Source organism: Scyliorhinus canicula, chromosome 30 (genome assembly GCF_902713615.1).
Source record: "Scyliorhinus canicula chromosome 30, sScyCan1.1, whole genome shotgun sequence".
Classification (NCBI taxonomy): Eukaryota; Metazoa; Chordata; class Chondrichthyes; order Carcharhiniformes; family Scyliorhinidae; genus Scyliorhinus; species Scyliorhinus canicula.
The window spans coordinates 10,646,322-10,659,575 of NC_052175.1; the positions used below are offsets into that span (position 1 = coordinate 10,646,322).

General features: G+C 55.1%; 1 protein-coding gene across 1 annotated transcript; it reads right to left on the reverse strand.

Moving 5' to 3' along the window:
• Nucleotides 1-3,307: 3,307 nt before the first annotated feature.
• Nucleotides 3,308-7,447, reverse strand: LOC119958641 (thioredoxin-interacting protein-like). The gene is made up of 8 exons (XM_038787177.1): nt 7,103-7,447; nt 6,019-6,091; nt 5,774-5,921; nt 5,543-5,645; nt 5,190-5,443; nt 4,811-4,982; nt 4,564-4,703; nt 3,308-4,457 (listed from the first exon to the last, which is right to left on the reverse strand). The coding sequence occupies exons 1-8, from the start codon at nt 7,356-7,358 to the stop codon at nt 4,419-4,421; spliced, it is 1,185 nt and encodes a 394-aa protein (XP_038643105.1). The 5' UTR covers nt 7,359-7,447; the 3' UTR covers nt 3,308-4,418.
• Nucleotides 7,448-13,254: the final 5,807 nt, after the last annotated feature.

Below are 13,254 nucleotides of genomic sequence, written 5' to 3' on the forward strand. Positions count from 1 at the left end.
GTCTACAAAATTATGAGGGGCATAGACAGAGTGGATAGTCAGAGGCTTTTCCCCAGGGTAGAAGTGTCAATTACTAGGGGGCATAGGTTTAAGGTGCGAGGGGCAAGGTTTAGAGGAGATGTACGAGGCAAGTTATTTTACACAGAGGGTAGTGGGTGCCTGGAACCTGCTGCCAGAGGGGATGGAGGAAGCAGGGACGATAGTGACGTTTAAGGGGCATCTTGACAAATACATGAATAGGATGGGAATAGAGGGATACCCGGACCCAGGAAGTGTAGAAGATTGTAGTTTAGACGGGCAGCACAGGCTTGGAGGGCCGAAGGGCCTGTTCCTGTGCTGTACTTTGCTCACTTTATTTTCACCTCCCCACTACCTTTTTGGATTCTCTCTGACTTTCTATCGGGGCGTATCCTTTGGTTTTGTTGATTTTACACTTTGGTACAACCTCCCATCTACCTCTTGCCAAAATATCTCCTTCGTGGGTCTGTAAGCTCCCATGATTATATTTTTTTTAAAAAGAAAGGCGTTCTCGATCACGTTTAATATTGCGTCAACATTACCCGTGACCCGATTATTTGTGTTCGAATCAATTTCTCGCAGAAGGTCCTTCTTCTGAGGTGCAATTTAGCACGGCCAATCCACCTAATCTGTACATTTTTGGACACTAAGGGACAATTTAGCACGGCCAATCCACCTAACCTGCACATCATTGGACACTAAGGGACAATTTAGCACGGCCAATCCACCTAACCTGCACATCTTTGGACACTAAGGGACAATTTAGCATGGCCAATCCACCCAACCTGCACATCTTTGGACACTAAGGGACAATTTAGCACAGCCAATCCACCCAACCTGCACATCTTTGGACACTAAGGGACAATTTAGCACGGCCAATCCACCAACCTGCACATCTTTGGACACTAAGGAACAATTTAGCATGGCCAATCCACCTAACCTGCACATCTTTGGACACTAAGGAACAATTTAGCACGGCTAATCTACCTAACCTGCACATCTTTGGACACTAAGGAACAATTTAGCACGGCTAATCTACCTAACCTGCACATCTTTGGACACTAAGGAACAATTTAGCACGGCTAATCTACCTAACCTGCACATCTTTGGACACTAAGGAACAATTTAGCACGGCCAATCCACCCAACCTGCACATCTTTGGACACTAAGGAACAATTTAGCACGGCTAATCTACCTAACCTGCACATCTTTGGACACTAAGGGGCAATTTAGCACGGCCAATCCACCTAACCTGTACACTTTGGACACTAAGGGGCAATTTAGCATGGCCAATCCACCTAACCTGTACATCTTTGGGCACTAAGGGACAATTTAGCACGGCCAATCCACCTAACCTGCACATCTTTGGACACTAAGGGGCAATTTAGCACGGCCAATCCACCTAACCTGTACATCTTTGGACACTAAGGGGCAATTTAGCATGGCCAATCCACCTAACCTGTACATCTTTGGACACTAAGGGCAATTTAGCACGGCCAATCCACCTAACCTGTACATCTTTGGACACTAAGGGGCAATTTAGCACGGCCAATCAACCCTAACCTGCACATCTTTGGACACTAAGGAACAATTTAGCACGGCCAATTTACCTAACCTGCGCATCTGTACAGCACAGGGGAAATGTAATTATTGGCCAGGGAGGGTCGCACCATCAGGGGCTGTGGGATCTTTCCATGCGCACCCACATCTGCTACCTGACTTAAATCTGTGCCCACACGCACTCAAAGCTCACTGCTTCTTATTTAGTCGATCAAACCGCCCACTGCTGAGCAGCTCAAACTTCTTGACTGGGTCCAAACTCACCCAAGATCTTCCGACACGAGGAGTTGCAATTCCAATCTACGGATCCTTGCGCAGACCACCAGGTGATTCCATTTTGCTTTGAGGTTTTGCGAATGAATTGGCTCAAGGTGCCTCATAGCAGACTGGTACAGAAGGTGAAGTCACGCGGAATCAGAGGGGAGGTGGCAAGATGGATACAGAACCGGCTCGGTCACAGAAGGCAAAGGGTGGCAGTGGAGTGGTGTTTTTTGGAATGGAAGGTTGTGACTAGGGGGCGTTCCACAGGGATCGGTGCTGGGACCTCGGTACATAAACGATCTGAAGGAAAATATAGCTGGTCTGATTAACAAGTTTGCAGATGACACCAAGGTTGGTGGAGTAGCAGATAGTGTTGAGGATTGTCAGAGGATACAGCGGGAGATGGACAGGTTGGAGACTTGTGCAGAGAAATGGCAAATGGAGTTTAATCCAGACAAATGTGAGGTAATGCATTTTGGTGGGTCTAACAGAGAGGGGAAATAAGACCATAAATGACAAAACTCTTAGGAATATAGAAAGTCAGAGAGAACTGGGCATGCAGATACACACATCTTTGAAAGTGGCAGCACAAGTGGACAAGGTGGTCGAGAAAGCAAATGCTTGCCTTCATTGGCCGGGGCATCGAGTATAGAAACTGGCAAGTCAGGCTGCAGTTGTATAGAACCTTGGTAAGGCTGCACTTGGAATATTGCGCACAATTCTGGTCCGCCACACTACCAGAAGGACGTGGAGGCTTTGGAGAGGGTGCAGAGACGGTTTCCCAGGATGTTGCCTGGTCTGGAGGGTGTTAGCTCTGCGGAGGGGCTGAATAGACTTGGACTGATTTCATTAGAAAGACGGAGGTTGAGGGGACTGATAGAGAGCTGCAAGACTATGAGGGGCATGGATAGAGTGGATGGACAGGCACTCTTTCCCAGGGTGGAGGGGTCACCAGGGGGCATAGGTTAAAGGTCAGTGGGGCAAAGTTTAGAGGAGATGTGTGAGGCAGGTTTTTTTACACAGAGGGTGGTGAGTGCCTGGAACGCGTTGCCAGGGGGAGGCTGTGGAAGCAGATACATTAACGGTGTTCAAAAGGCATCTTGACAAACACATGGATAGGACGGGGATAGAGGGATACGGCACAAGGAAGGGCTGAGGGTTTGCGCCAAGGGTGGTATCATGGCCGGTACAGGAGGCTGGGAGGGCCGAAGGGCCTGTTCCTGTGCTGGATTGTTCTCCGTTCTAAACACGAGCTTTCGGAGCGATGCTGATTCACCCGAGGAAGGAGCTGCGCTCCGAAAGCTCGTGTTTGAAACAAACCCGTTGGACTTTAACCTGGTGTTGTAAGACTTCTTACTGTGCTCCCCCCAGTCCAACGCCAGCATCTCCACATCATGGCAGCCATCAGAGAACAGCGAATGGACCCCAGGAGGCTCCCAATCACACACAGATGTGACAGACTCAGAAACTCTTTGAAATTATTTCAGCTTTATTCAGAACCAAATCGTCGTTCTTTACAAAATAAAATACTTTTGAGCTTAGAAAAATACACAAAATAATCTCCGGCAGACTTTGCAACAGTAGAATCAGCTTAGAAAAAAAAAAAATACTTTTAAATAACTTCCTTATCAAAATAACACTTTTTACAAACAGTTATCGCTCCCCCAATTGATATACAAACACTGGGGAAAACCAGGAAGACACCAGATTCGCGTCCTCAATACAAAGACAAAAGTTGTACAATAGTGGAAATGTTTCACAGACAGATCATCAAAGTGGAGTGCTTGGGAATCGCATCCAAAAAAAATCGAGGAAAACAAAATAAGTGTCGAGCTGACCGATTGAGGCAGCCTGGCTCCCCAGAACGAGGAGTGAATAGGCACCCAGAACAGTCAGGAGCTACGTAATGCCCTTTCGAAATGGTGCTGAAAGGCAGTGCGTAGGAGAGCAGGTCTCTAAGGCACAGACGCATGCCCCCCCCAGCACAACACTGGAGTGAAAAATCAACGTTTTGTCAACACCTCCCCCGACTAAGAACTACTCGGGATGTCTGGCCCAATCGGGGGCACGCTTTGGATTCTTATGTAGCTGCTTAAGTCTCTCTTCAACACAAGGAGTCACTTAATCAAACGTGGCTTTAATCGCCTGGCACATTGAACGTCAACACCTAGCAGTGAAATACCTGTGCTGCCCCCATTGCTTTAAGGCAACAGTCCGTCCAATGGAACAGAAAGTAACAATTTCTAATATTTGTCATCAGTAACTACACAATGTTCCCTTTTTTGTACACGAGAACGGAGCTGGGGAGGGGCCCCAGACTTTTCCGAAGCTTGATTTGAGTGTTAGATGATTTGTGATTGGTTTGACATCTATCTAATTGTAAGAATTGCAACCAGCGCCAGGGTCTGGTGGCAGGAGCCAGCACCGTGTTCGTGCAATCCGACTGCCTCCACTCTTCTTCGTGGCATCGTCCAGCTCTCTCCGCCCTTTTACCCACGAGGCTACTCTCCTTCGGGGTGCATCTCAAACCGCAGACTGTGATTAAAATGCAAGTCCGTGTGTGAAATATGGCCGCGTATTCACTCGACCGGGCAGGGGCCGTTACCGTTCTCATCCACCTGGGAAACGAGCACAAAAAAAAGAGGGGGAAAATCCATTAGATTCCTGCTGGGATTGAGGGAGTGAAAAGAGTGTTGGGAATTTTCACCGGCGATTGTTGCTCACCTGAGTCCTGCCAGGTGGCACGTTGTCAAAGCTCAGGGACTTCATGAAGATGGGGCTCTCGGGCAGGCCATCGTATTCGTCCAGCAAGGGCGTGGTGGGGCATTCCATTCGGTGACTGTCGTGGCCCATGTCAAAGGAACCTGCGGGAGGAATCGGAGAGCGAGTGAGTGAGCGAGCGAGCACAACGCAAAGCCGGCAATCTGTTTTGCGAGGGGCACACAAGAGCGAGACGTTGCCAAGTCCTTACCTCCTATCTCTGGGAACTCCATGTGCGGCCAGCTCATACTGCTGCTGCTCATACTGCTACAGTTGCTGGTGGCACTCGACGACCGGCTGTTCATGCCGCTGTACGGGATGGTGCCAATCACCAGAGGGAGGTCAAGGACCAGTTTCTTGCTGCCAGGAATGTGAACATAAACCTAGAGGAGGAAGAACGGCAAGATGTTAATTGCAATCCAGTTCGGGGGGTCTGACACCTAAACAGCCCAGAAGAAACACCGCCCCTTCCAAACTTCATCCAAACGCCTCGATTTAAATCTCCCCCTTAACCACGTGCGTCAAGGAACCGCAGCACTGACGCTCTCCCCAGCACCAATCCCAGAATGCTCGGCGGGCGCCAAACTCACCAGCAGCGAATACTCCAATTGGATGATGTTGCAGCTGATGGACGGCTTGACGGTGGGGACTCGGAGACACTTGCCACACCAGGACTCGGACATTCCCGAGATGATGTGGTTGCCCCTGACGCTGCTGAGCTTCTCCTTGACCACCTTGGTGTTGCCGTTGACCTGGTAGGTTTGCTTGGCCAGGATGGCAGCCTTCGGCACCACAATCCGGGAGCAGTTGTTCTGGAATTGGGCGTTGATGCTGATCTCGTCGCCTGGAAGAGGGAAAAAAAAAAAAGGAAAACACCGGTTAGATTCATTGCCCCACCACAAGTGGACAGTCTGATATTCACGGGGCTGTATCAGATAGTTACCTTGACAGTATCCCTTGCGATCAATCTTGGCTGCGATGCAGACATAACCATCGGAAAGGAAGAAACAAGTCACGTTCTTCTTATTAGAGGCTCCAACAGGACACTGGAAGGAACACAAGAGATTTTCAGTTGACATCTTCGGAATAGGTTTCAAGTCAGTTGCAATGTTACTTAGTAACTCGTGCAGGTCCAGCAAACCTCAACCATTCTACCCTAGCCCCAGTCACTCACCAGCAAGGTCGGTGTGTTCACATCGATGGGCTCGACCACCTCAAAGCTCTTACTGACTTCCAAGGTTGGGAGTTTCTCTCGGTCGACATAGGCTGTGATAAGGTAGCAGACCCCACCGTACTTGCCTTTAAACGACGGGGGCAAAGGCCTGTTGGAAGGAGGGAACACACGTTTAGAAGATGCGACGTGGGTGGGTTGTCAGAGCATCCGGTGCTGCCGTTGAATGGATAAGGAGAGATGCTTACCCTTCGGGGACCTGGAAGGTGAAACTGAACTCGTACATCTTGTCCGGCTGCAGAAATATAGATTCACCCTCATCTGGAAAAGAGAGGAAGCCATTAGCGTCTGGAGCCCAGGGGGACAACAAACCCTCCAGCCCACCCAGAGGTCAAACCCTCAAGCCCACCCAGAGGTCAAACCCTCAAGCCCACCCAGAGGTCAAACCCTCAAGCCCACCCAGAGGTCAAACCCTCAAGCCCACCCAGAGGTCAAACCTCCCCACCCCCAACTCACCCGAAACAAGACCCCCGATCCCCAACTCGCCTACAAGACCCCCGACTCGCCCAAAACAAGCCCTCACGCCCACCTCACCCAAAACAAGCCCTCACCCTCACCTCACCCAAAACAAGATCCCGACCCCCACCTAACCCAAAACAATCCTTCACCCCCACCCAAAACAATCCCTCACCCCCACCGCACCCAAAACAAGACCCCCGACCCCCCCCACCTCACCCAAAACAGGACCGTCACCCCCAATTCACCCAAAACAAGACACCTGACCCCCCAACTTACCCGAAACAAGACCCCCGAGCCCCCCACCTCACCCAAAACAAGACCCTCACCCCCAATTCACCCAAAACAAGACCCGACCCCCCCAAAACAAGACCTCCGATCCCCCCACCTCACCCAAAACAACCCTGACCCCCCCCAACTCACCCAAAACAAGACCCCTGCCACCTCCCCCCAACTCACCCAAAACAAGACCCCTGCCACCCCCCCCCAACTCACCCAAAACAAGACCCCTGCCACCCCCCCCACTCCCAAAACAAGACCCCCACCTCACTCAACAAGACCCCCCCCCCCCAGGACAATGGCCTCCAACCTCCCCCAGTAGACTGACCTTCACACCCCCACCCCACCAAGACAGTGACCCCTGACCCTCCCCAGTTGTCAAGATGTCGTTCCCCCAACACATTGACCCCTGACCCCTCTGCCCCCATGACCCTCATCCCAGAACCCCTTGCCCTGTGCCCCCCTCTGACCCTTCCCCCTAGTACCCTGACCCTTGCCCCCAGTACCCTGACCCTTGCCCCCTGACCCCTGCCTTACCGTGGAGCGGGCCCTGGCCGTCAGGCTGCAGGCTCTGGCTGTGGTGGAGGTATTCCTGCTGCTGGCGGAGGGGTTGGGAGCCTTTGGCCAGCTGGGCCCGGGCGAAGCCGACCGCCAACAGGCGGACAGCGGGGACCCGGAGCGGCTGCGAGGTCTGCAGGCGGAGGCGGCCGGCCACCTTGTCGCCGGGGGTGTAGCTGCGCTCGGAGCTGAGCCGCAGCTCGAAGGTGGTGAGCGGCTTCTTGGTGACGCCCATGTCGGTGTCCAGCTTGTCGGGGATGTGTCGGTGTCGGTGTCGGTGTCGGTGCTGCCGCGCGTGCGCTTCGCTCTTCACTCTCCCTCCCGCCGCCTCTTCTGTCTGCCGAGGAGCCGGCGCGCCCTCTACTTATAGCCTCGGCCAGCCCCGCCCCCCGGCCTCAGGCCCCGCCCCTCTGTCCCACGCCCCGCCGACAGCCTCTCCACCAACTGGCGCGGCTCGCCTCGCCGGCCCCGCCCCCCCCGCCCGCCGGCCGCGTGCGCCGCGCTCCCATTGGCCGCCTCCCCTTGTTTACCAGGGCGCCGGCCAATGGGAGCGCCGGGAGCGCCGCGTGCACAGCGGCTGACCAGCGCGCTGGCTGAGAGGGGCGGGCCACGTGGGGCCGCCGGCGCCCCTGATTGGCCGCCACGCCCGCCAATCAACGGTCTGCCGGCAGTGGCGCCCGCCTGCCACTGGGGGGGGGGGGGGGGGGAGGGGGATTGGATGGAGGGGGGGAAGGGGGATTGGATGGAGGGGGGGAGGGGGATTGGATGGCGGGGGGGAAGGGGGATTGGAGGGAGGGGGGGAGGGGGATTGGAGGGAGGGGGGAGGGGGATTGGATGGAGGGGGGGAGGGGGATCGGATGGAGGGGGGGGAGGGGGATTGGATGGAGGGGGGGAGGGGGATTGGATGGAGGGGGGGAGGGGACTGGATGGAGGGGGGAGGGGGATTGGATGGAGGGGGGGAGGGGGATTGGATGGAGGGGGGGAGGGGGATTGGATGGAGGGGGGGGAGGGGGATTGGATGGAGGGGGGGGGGGGGATTGGGTGGAGGGGGGGGGGGGATTGGATGGAGGGGGAGGAGGATTGGATGGAGGGAGAGGGGGATTGGATGGAGGGGGGGGAGGGGGATCGGATGGAGGGGGGGGAGGGGGATTGGATGGAGGGGGGGGAGGGGGATTGGATGGAGGGGGGGGAGGGGGATCGGATGGAGGGGGGGAGGGGGATCGGATGGAGGGGGGGGAGGGGGATTGGATGGAGGGGGGGAGGGGGATTGGATGGAGGGGGAGGAGGATTGGATGGAGGGAGAGAGGGGGATTGGATGGAGGGGGGGGAGGGGGATCGGATGGAGGGGGGGAGGGGGATTGGATGGAGGGGGGGAGGGGGATTGGATGGAGGGGGGGAGGGGGATTGGATGGAGGGGGGGGAGGGGATTGGATGGAGGGGGGAGGGGGATTGGATGGAGGGGGGAGGGGGATTGGATGGAGGGGGGGAGGGGGACTGGATGGAGGGGGGAGGGGGATTGGATGGAGGGGGGGGAGGGGGATTGGATGGAGGGGGGGAGGGGGATTGGATGGAGGGGGGGGGAGGGGGATTGGATGGAGGGGGGGAGGGGGAATGGAGGGGGGAGGGGGATTGGATGGAGGGGGGAGGGGGATTGGATGGAGGGGGGAGGGGGATTGGATGGAGGGGGGAGGGGGATTGGATGGAGGGGGATTGGATGGAGGGGGGGAGGGGGATTGGATGGAGGGGGGAGGGGGATTGGATGGAGGGGGGAGGGGGATTGGATGGAGGGGGAGGGGGATTGGATGGAGGGGGATTGGATGGAGGGGGGAGGGGGATTGGATGGAGGGGGGGAGGGGGATTGGATGGAGGGGGGAGGGGGATTGGATGGAGGGGGGGAGGGGGATTGGATGGAGGGGGGGAGGGGGATGGATGGAGGGGGGAGGGGGATTGGATGGAGGGGGGAGGGGGGTTGGATGGAGGAGGATTGGATGGAGGGGGTTGGATGGAGAGGGGAGGGGGGGTTGGATGGAGAGGGGAGGGGGATTGGATGGAGGGGGGAGGGGGATTGGATGGAGGGGGGAGGGGGATTGGATGGAGGAGGATTGGATGGAGGGGGTTGGATGGAGAGGGGAGGGGGGTTGGATGGAGAGGGGAGGGGGGTTGGATGGAGGGGGGGAGGGGGATTGGATGGAGGGGGGGAGGGGATTGGATGGATGGGTGTCCCCCTGTATCTGGGTCTCCCACACGCCTGTCCCCGTGTATCTGGGTCTCCCACACGCCTGTCCCCGTGTATCTGGGTCTCCCACACGCCTGTCCCCGTGTATCTGGGTCTCCCACACGCCTGTCCCCGTGTATCTGGGTCTCCCACACGCCTGTCCCCGTGTAGCAGGGTCTCCCACACGCCTGTCCCCGTGTATCAGGGTCTCCCACATGCCTGTCCCCGTGTATCTGGGTCTCCCACACGCCTGTCCCCGTGTATCTGGGTCTCCCACACGCCTGTCCCCGTGTATCTGGGTCTCCCACACGCCTGTCCCCGTGTATCTGTGTCTCGCACATGCCTGTCCCCGTGTATCTGGGTCTCGCACACGCCTGTCCCCGTGTATCTGGGTCTCCCACACGCCTGTCCCCGTGTATCTGGGTCTCCCACATGCCTGTCCCCGTGTATCTGGGTCTCCCACACGCCTGTCCCCGTGTATCTGGGTCTCGCACACGCCTGTCCCCGTGTATCTGTGTCTCGCACATGCCTGTCCCCGTGTATCTGGGTCTCCCACACGCCTGTCCCCGTGTATCTGGGTCTCCCACACGCCTGTCCCCATGTATCTGGGTCTCCCAATCCCCTCCTGCCTCTGCTTTTCTCATTCCTGAAGGACGACCAACCCTTGGCATCAGCCAGCTCTGCCGTCACTTCAACATACCACTCGCTTTGTGTTGTTCTAACAAAAAGCCTCCAGTTTCTGACCTGCTGGGAATGTCTGAGGATATCCTGCTGTTGGCCTGGAGCCCGTGCCTGCCCATCCCATTTCCCTTATTTAACGCCCATCCCGGTCAACTTTTAAGACAATGAGACTCAAGAGCAGAAGCAGGCCGTTCGGCCCATCCAGTCTGCTACGCCATTCAGCGAGATCATGGCTGGTGTGATTATCACCCCACATACCTGCTTTATATCCACAACCCTCGATTCTGCTTCTGTCAGACTTGAACATACTTAACGACCCAGCTCTCTGTGGTAAAGAATTCTACACATAATAATAATCTGTATTAGTGTCACAAGTAGGCTTACATTAACACTGCAATGAAGTTACTGTGAAAAGCCCCTAGTCGCCACATTCCGGCACCTGTTCGGGTACACGGGGAGAATTCAGAATGTCCAATTCACCTAACAGCACGTCTTTCGGGACTTGTGGGAGGAAACCGGAGCACCCGGAGGAAACCCGCGCAGACACGGGGAGAACGTGCAGACTCCGCACAGACAGTGACCCAGCGGGGAATGGAACCTGGGCCATAGATTCACTCTGAGAGAAGTTCCTCCTCATCACTGTCGTAAACGGGCATATTTCCCTCACTCTGAGATTGTTCCCTCTGGTCCGAGACTCTCCCATGAGGGGAAGCAACCTCTCAGCCTCGACCCTGTCAAACCCCCTGAGAATCCGATACGTCTCAATAAGGTCGCCTCTCACTCGTCTGAACTCCAATGAGGACAGGCCCAACCTACTCAACCTCCTCAGATTGAAGAGAGGGTGCAAGAGGGTGAAGGAAGGTGAGGGAGCTGAGTGTCTCGCTCAGGCCATCTCAGAGGGGCATTGAGGAGTCAACCTCATTGGCTGCGTGGGTCTGGAGTCACACGTAGGCCAGACCGGGTAAGGACGGCAGATTTCCTCAGGACACGAGTCAACCCGAGGGTCGTTTTTGCGGCAAATGATCCGCGGCCACCATTGGATCTCTTTCAATTCCAGATTTTCAGCGAGTGGCGTTGAAATGGGGTCTGAACCCGGGTCGACGTGAGCCTGGATGTCCGATGACCCGAAGAATTTGCTGTCCTCATTTGGAGTGAAGACAATGGAGTTTGATGATTGCAAGCCGCTTCGGATTTCGCACTTTGTCCGGTGTGTGTGTGAGTGGGGAGGAGGGGCGGGGTCCATCAACATTTGTCAACATCGAAAGGAATTGAACACATGAAATGAAAATGAAATGAAAATCGCTTATTGTCACTTCAAATGAAGTTACTGTGAAAAGCCCCTAGTCGCCACATTCCGGCGCCTGTCCGGGGAGGCTGGTACGGGAATCGAACCTTGCTGTTGGCCTGCTTTAAAAACCAGCGATTTAGCCCAGTGAGCTAAACCAGCCCCTGGCGTTGACTTCCTTCTGACTGCTCTCCCTGTTCTGTCCACTATGTACTGCGCAGCAATAACTTCACGCTTGTTTAAAAATAGTGCGGGGTGCTCGGTTTGAATGAGGCAGGCGGCTCGAAGAAAGGGTGTTTTGCTGCACATTATCAATCCCCCCTCCCCCCCCACTCTTCCCCCATAGCCGTTTAAATATTTCCACTCTATATGTTATCAAGTTAGTGTGTTGTGTTCTGGGAACCTAGGATTATCAGCATTAATATGACAATGAGTCACTCAGCACCGTTCCAAGCTGTGATTGCCTTGTTTATGCCAAGTGGGAGCCTCGAGGAGCGGCCGGCTAATCTCCCGACTGTACAGTACATTATCCAACTGTGTTTCTGTCTCTCCTAGCCCCAGCCACTGGCAGTGCAAGAAGCCCCACCTCGCCCAGCATCTCCCTGTCCCTCGTCCCAGGGCGTCTTGGATTGGGAGAGTTGGGCAGAGAAATGGCAGATGGAGTTCAATCCAGGCAAATGCGAGGTGATGCATTTTGGAAGATCTAACTCAAGAGCGGACTATATGGTCAATGGAAGGGTCTTGGGGAAAATGGATGTACAGAGAGATCTGGGAGTTCAGGTCCATTGTACCCTGAAGGTGGCAACGCAGGTCGATAGAGTGGTCAAGAAGGCATACGGCATGCTTGCCTTCATCGGACGGGGTATTGAGTACAAGAGTCGGCAGATCATGTTACAGTTGTATAGGACTTTGGTTAGGCCACATTTAGAATACTGTGTGCAGTTCTGGTCGCCACATTGCCATTGGGGCAGCACGGTAGCATTGTGGATAGCACAATCGCTTCACAGCTCCAGGGTCCCAGGTTCAATTCCGGCTCGGGTCACTGTCTTTGCAGAGTCTGCACATCTCGATGGTTTTTTGGGGAAAATATTTTTTTTAACAAACAATTTTATTGAGGTATTTTTTGCCATTGTAAACAGGTACAGATAACAAAAAAGGAAAACTGTGCGACCATCAACGTAAAATCAATACTTCAATCAAACCGTACTGCACAAGCCCGCTATTCTCCCATAGACACTACCCGCCTATTTATCCCTCCTACTCTACTCTAATCTCCCCCCCCCCCCCCTGCTGACGCTCACTCTCCCGCGAAGAAGTCGATGAATGGTTGCCACCTCCGGGCGAACCCCAGTACAGATCCCCTCAGGGCGAACTTAATTTTTTTCCATACGCAGAAAACGTGACATGTCCGAAAGCCATCGTTCGGTCTTTGGGGGCTTTGAGTCCCTCCAGGCCAGCAGTATTCATCGCCGGGCTATCAGGGAAGCAAAGGCCAGAACATCGGCCTCTTTCTCGCCCTGGACTCCCGGGTCTTCCGAAACCCCAGAAATTGCCACCCCTGGACCCATCGCCACTCTTGTTTTTAGCACCCGGGACATGACGCCCGCAAATCCCTCCCAGTACCCCCTAAGCTTAGGGCATGCCCAAAACGTGTGAACGTGGTTCGCTGGTCCTCCCCTGCATCTAGCGCACTTATCCTCTACCCCAAAGAATTTGCTCATCCGAGCCACCGTCATGTAGGCCCGGTGAACGATTAAACTGAAGCAGGCCGAGCCTGGCACATGTTGCGGTTGAGTTTACCCTACTCAGGGTTTCCGCCCACCGCCCGTCCTCCATCTCCCCGCCAAGCTCCTCCCATTTGAGTTTCAGTTCCTCCGTCTGGGACCCTTCCTCCCTCATGAGCACCTTGTAAATATCCGAGACTCTACCCTCTCCTCCTTCCCCCCCGAG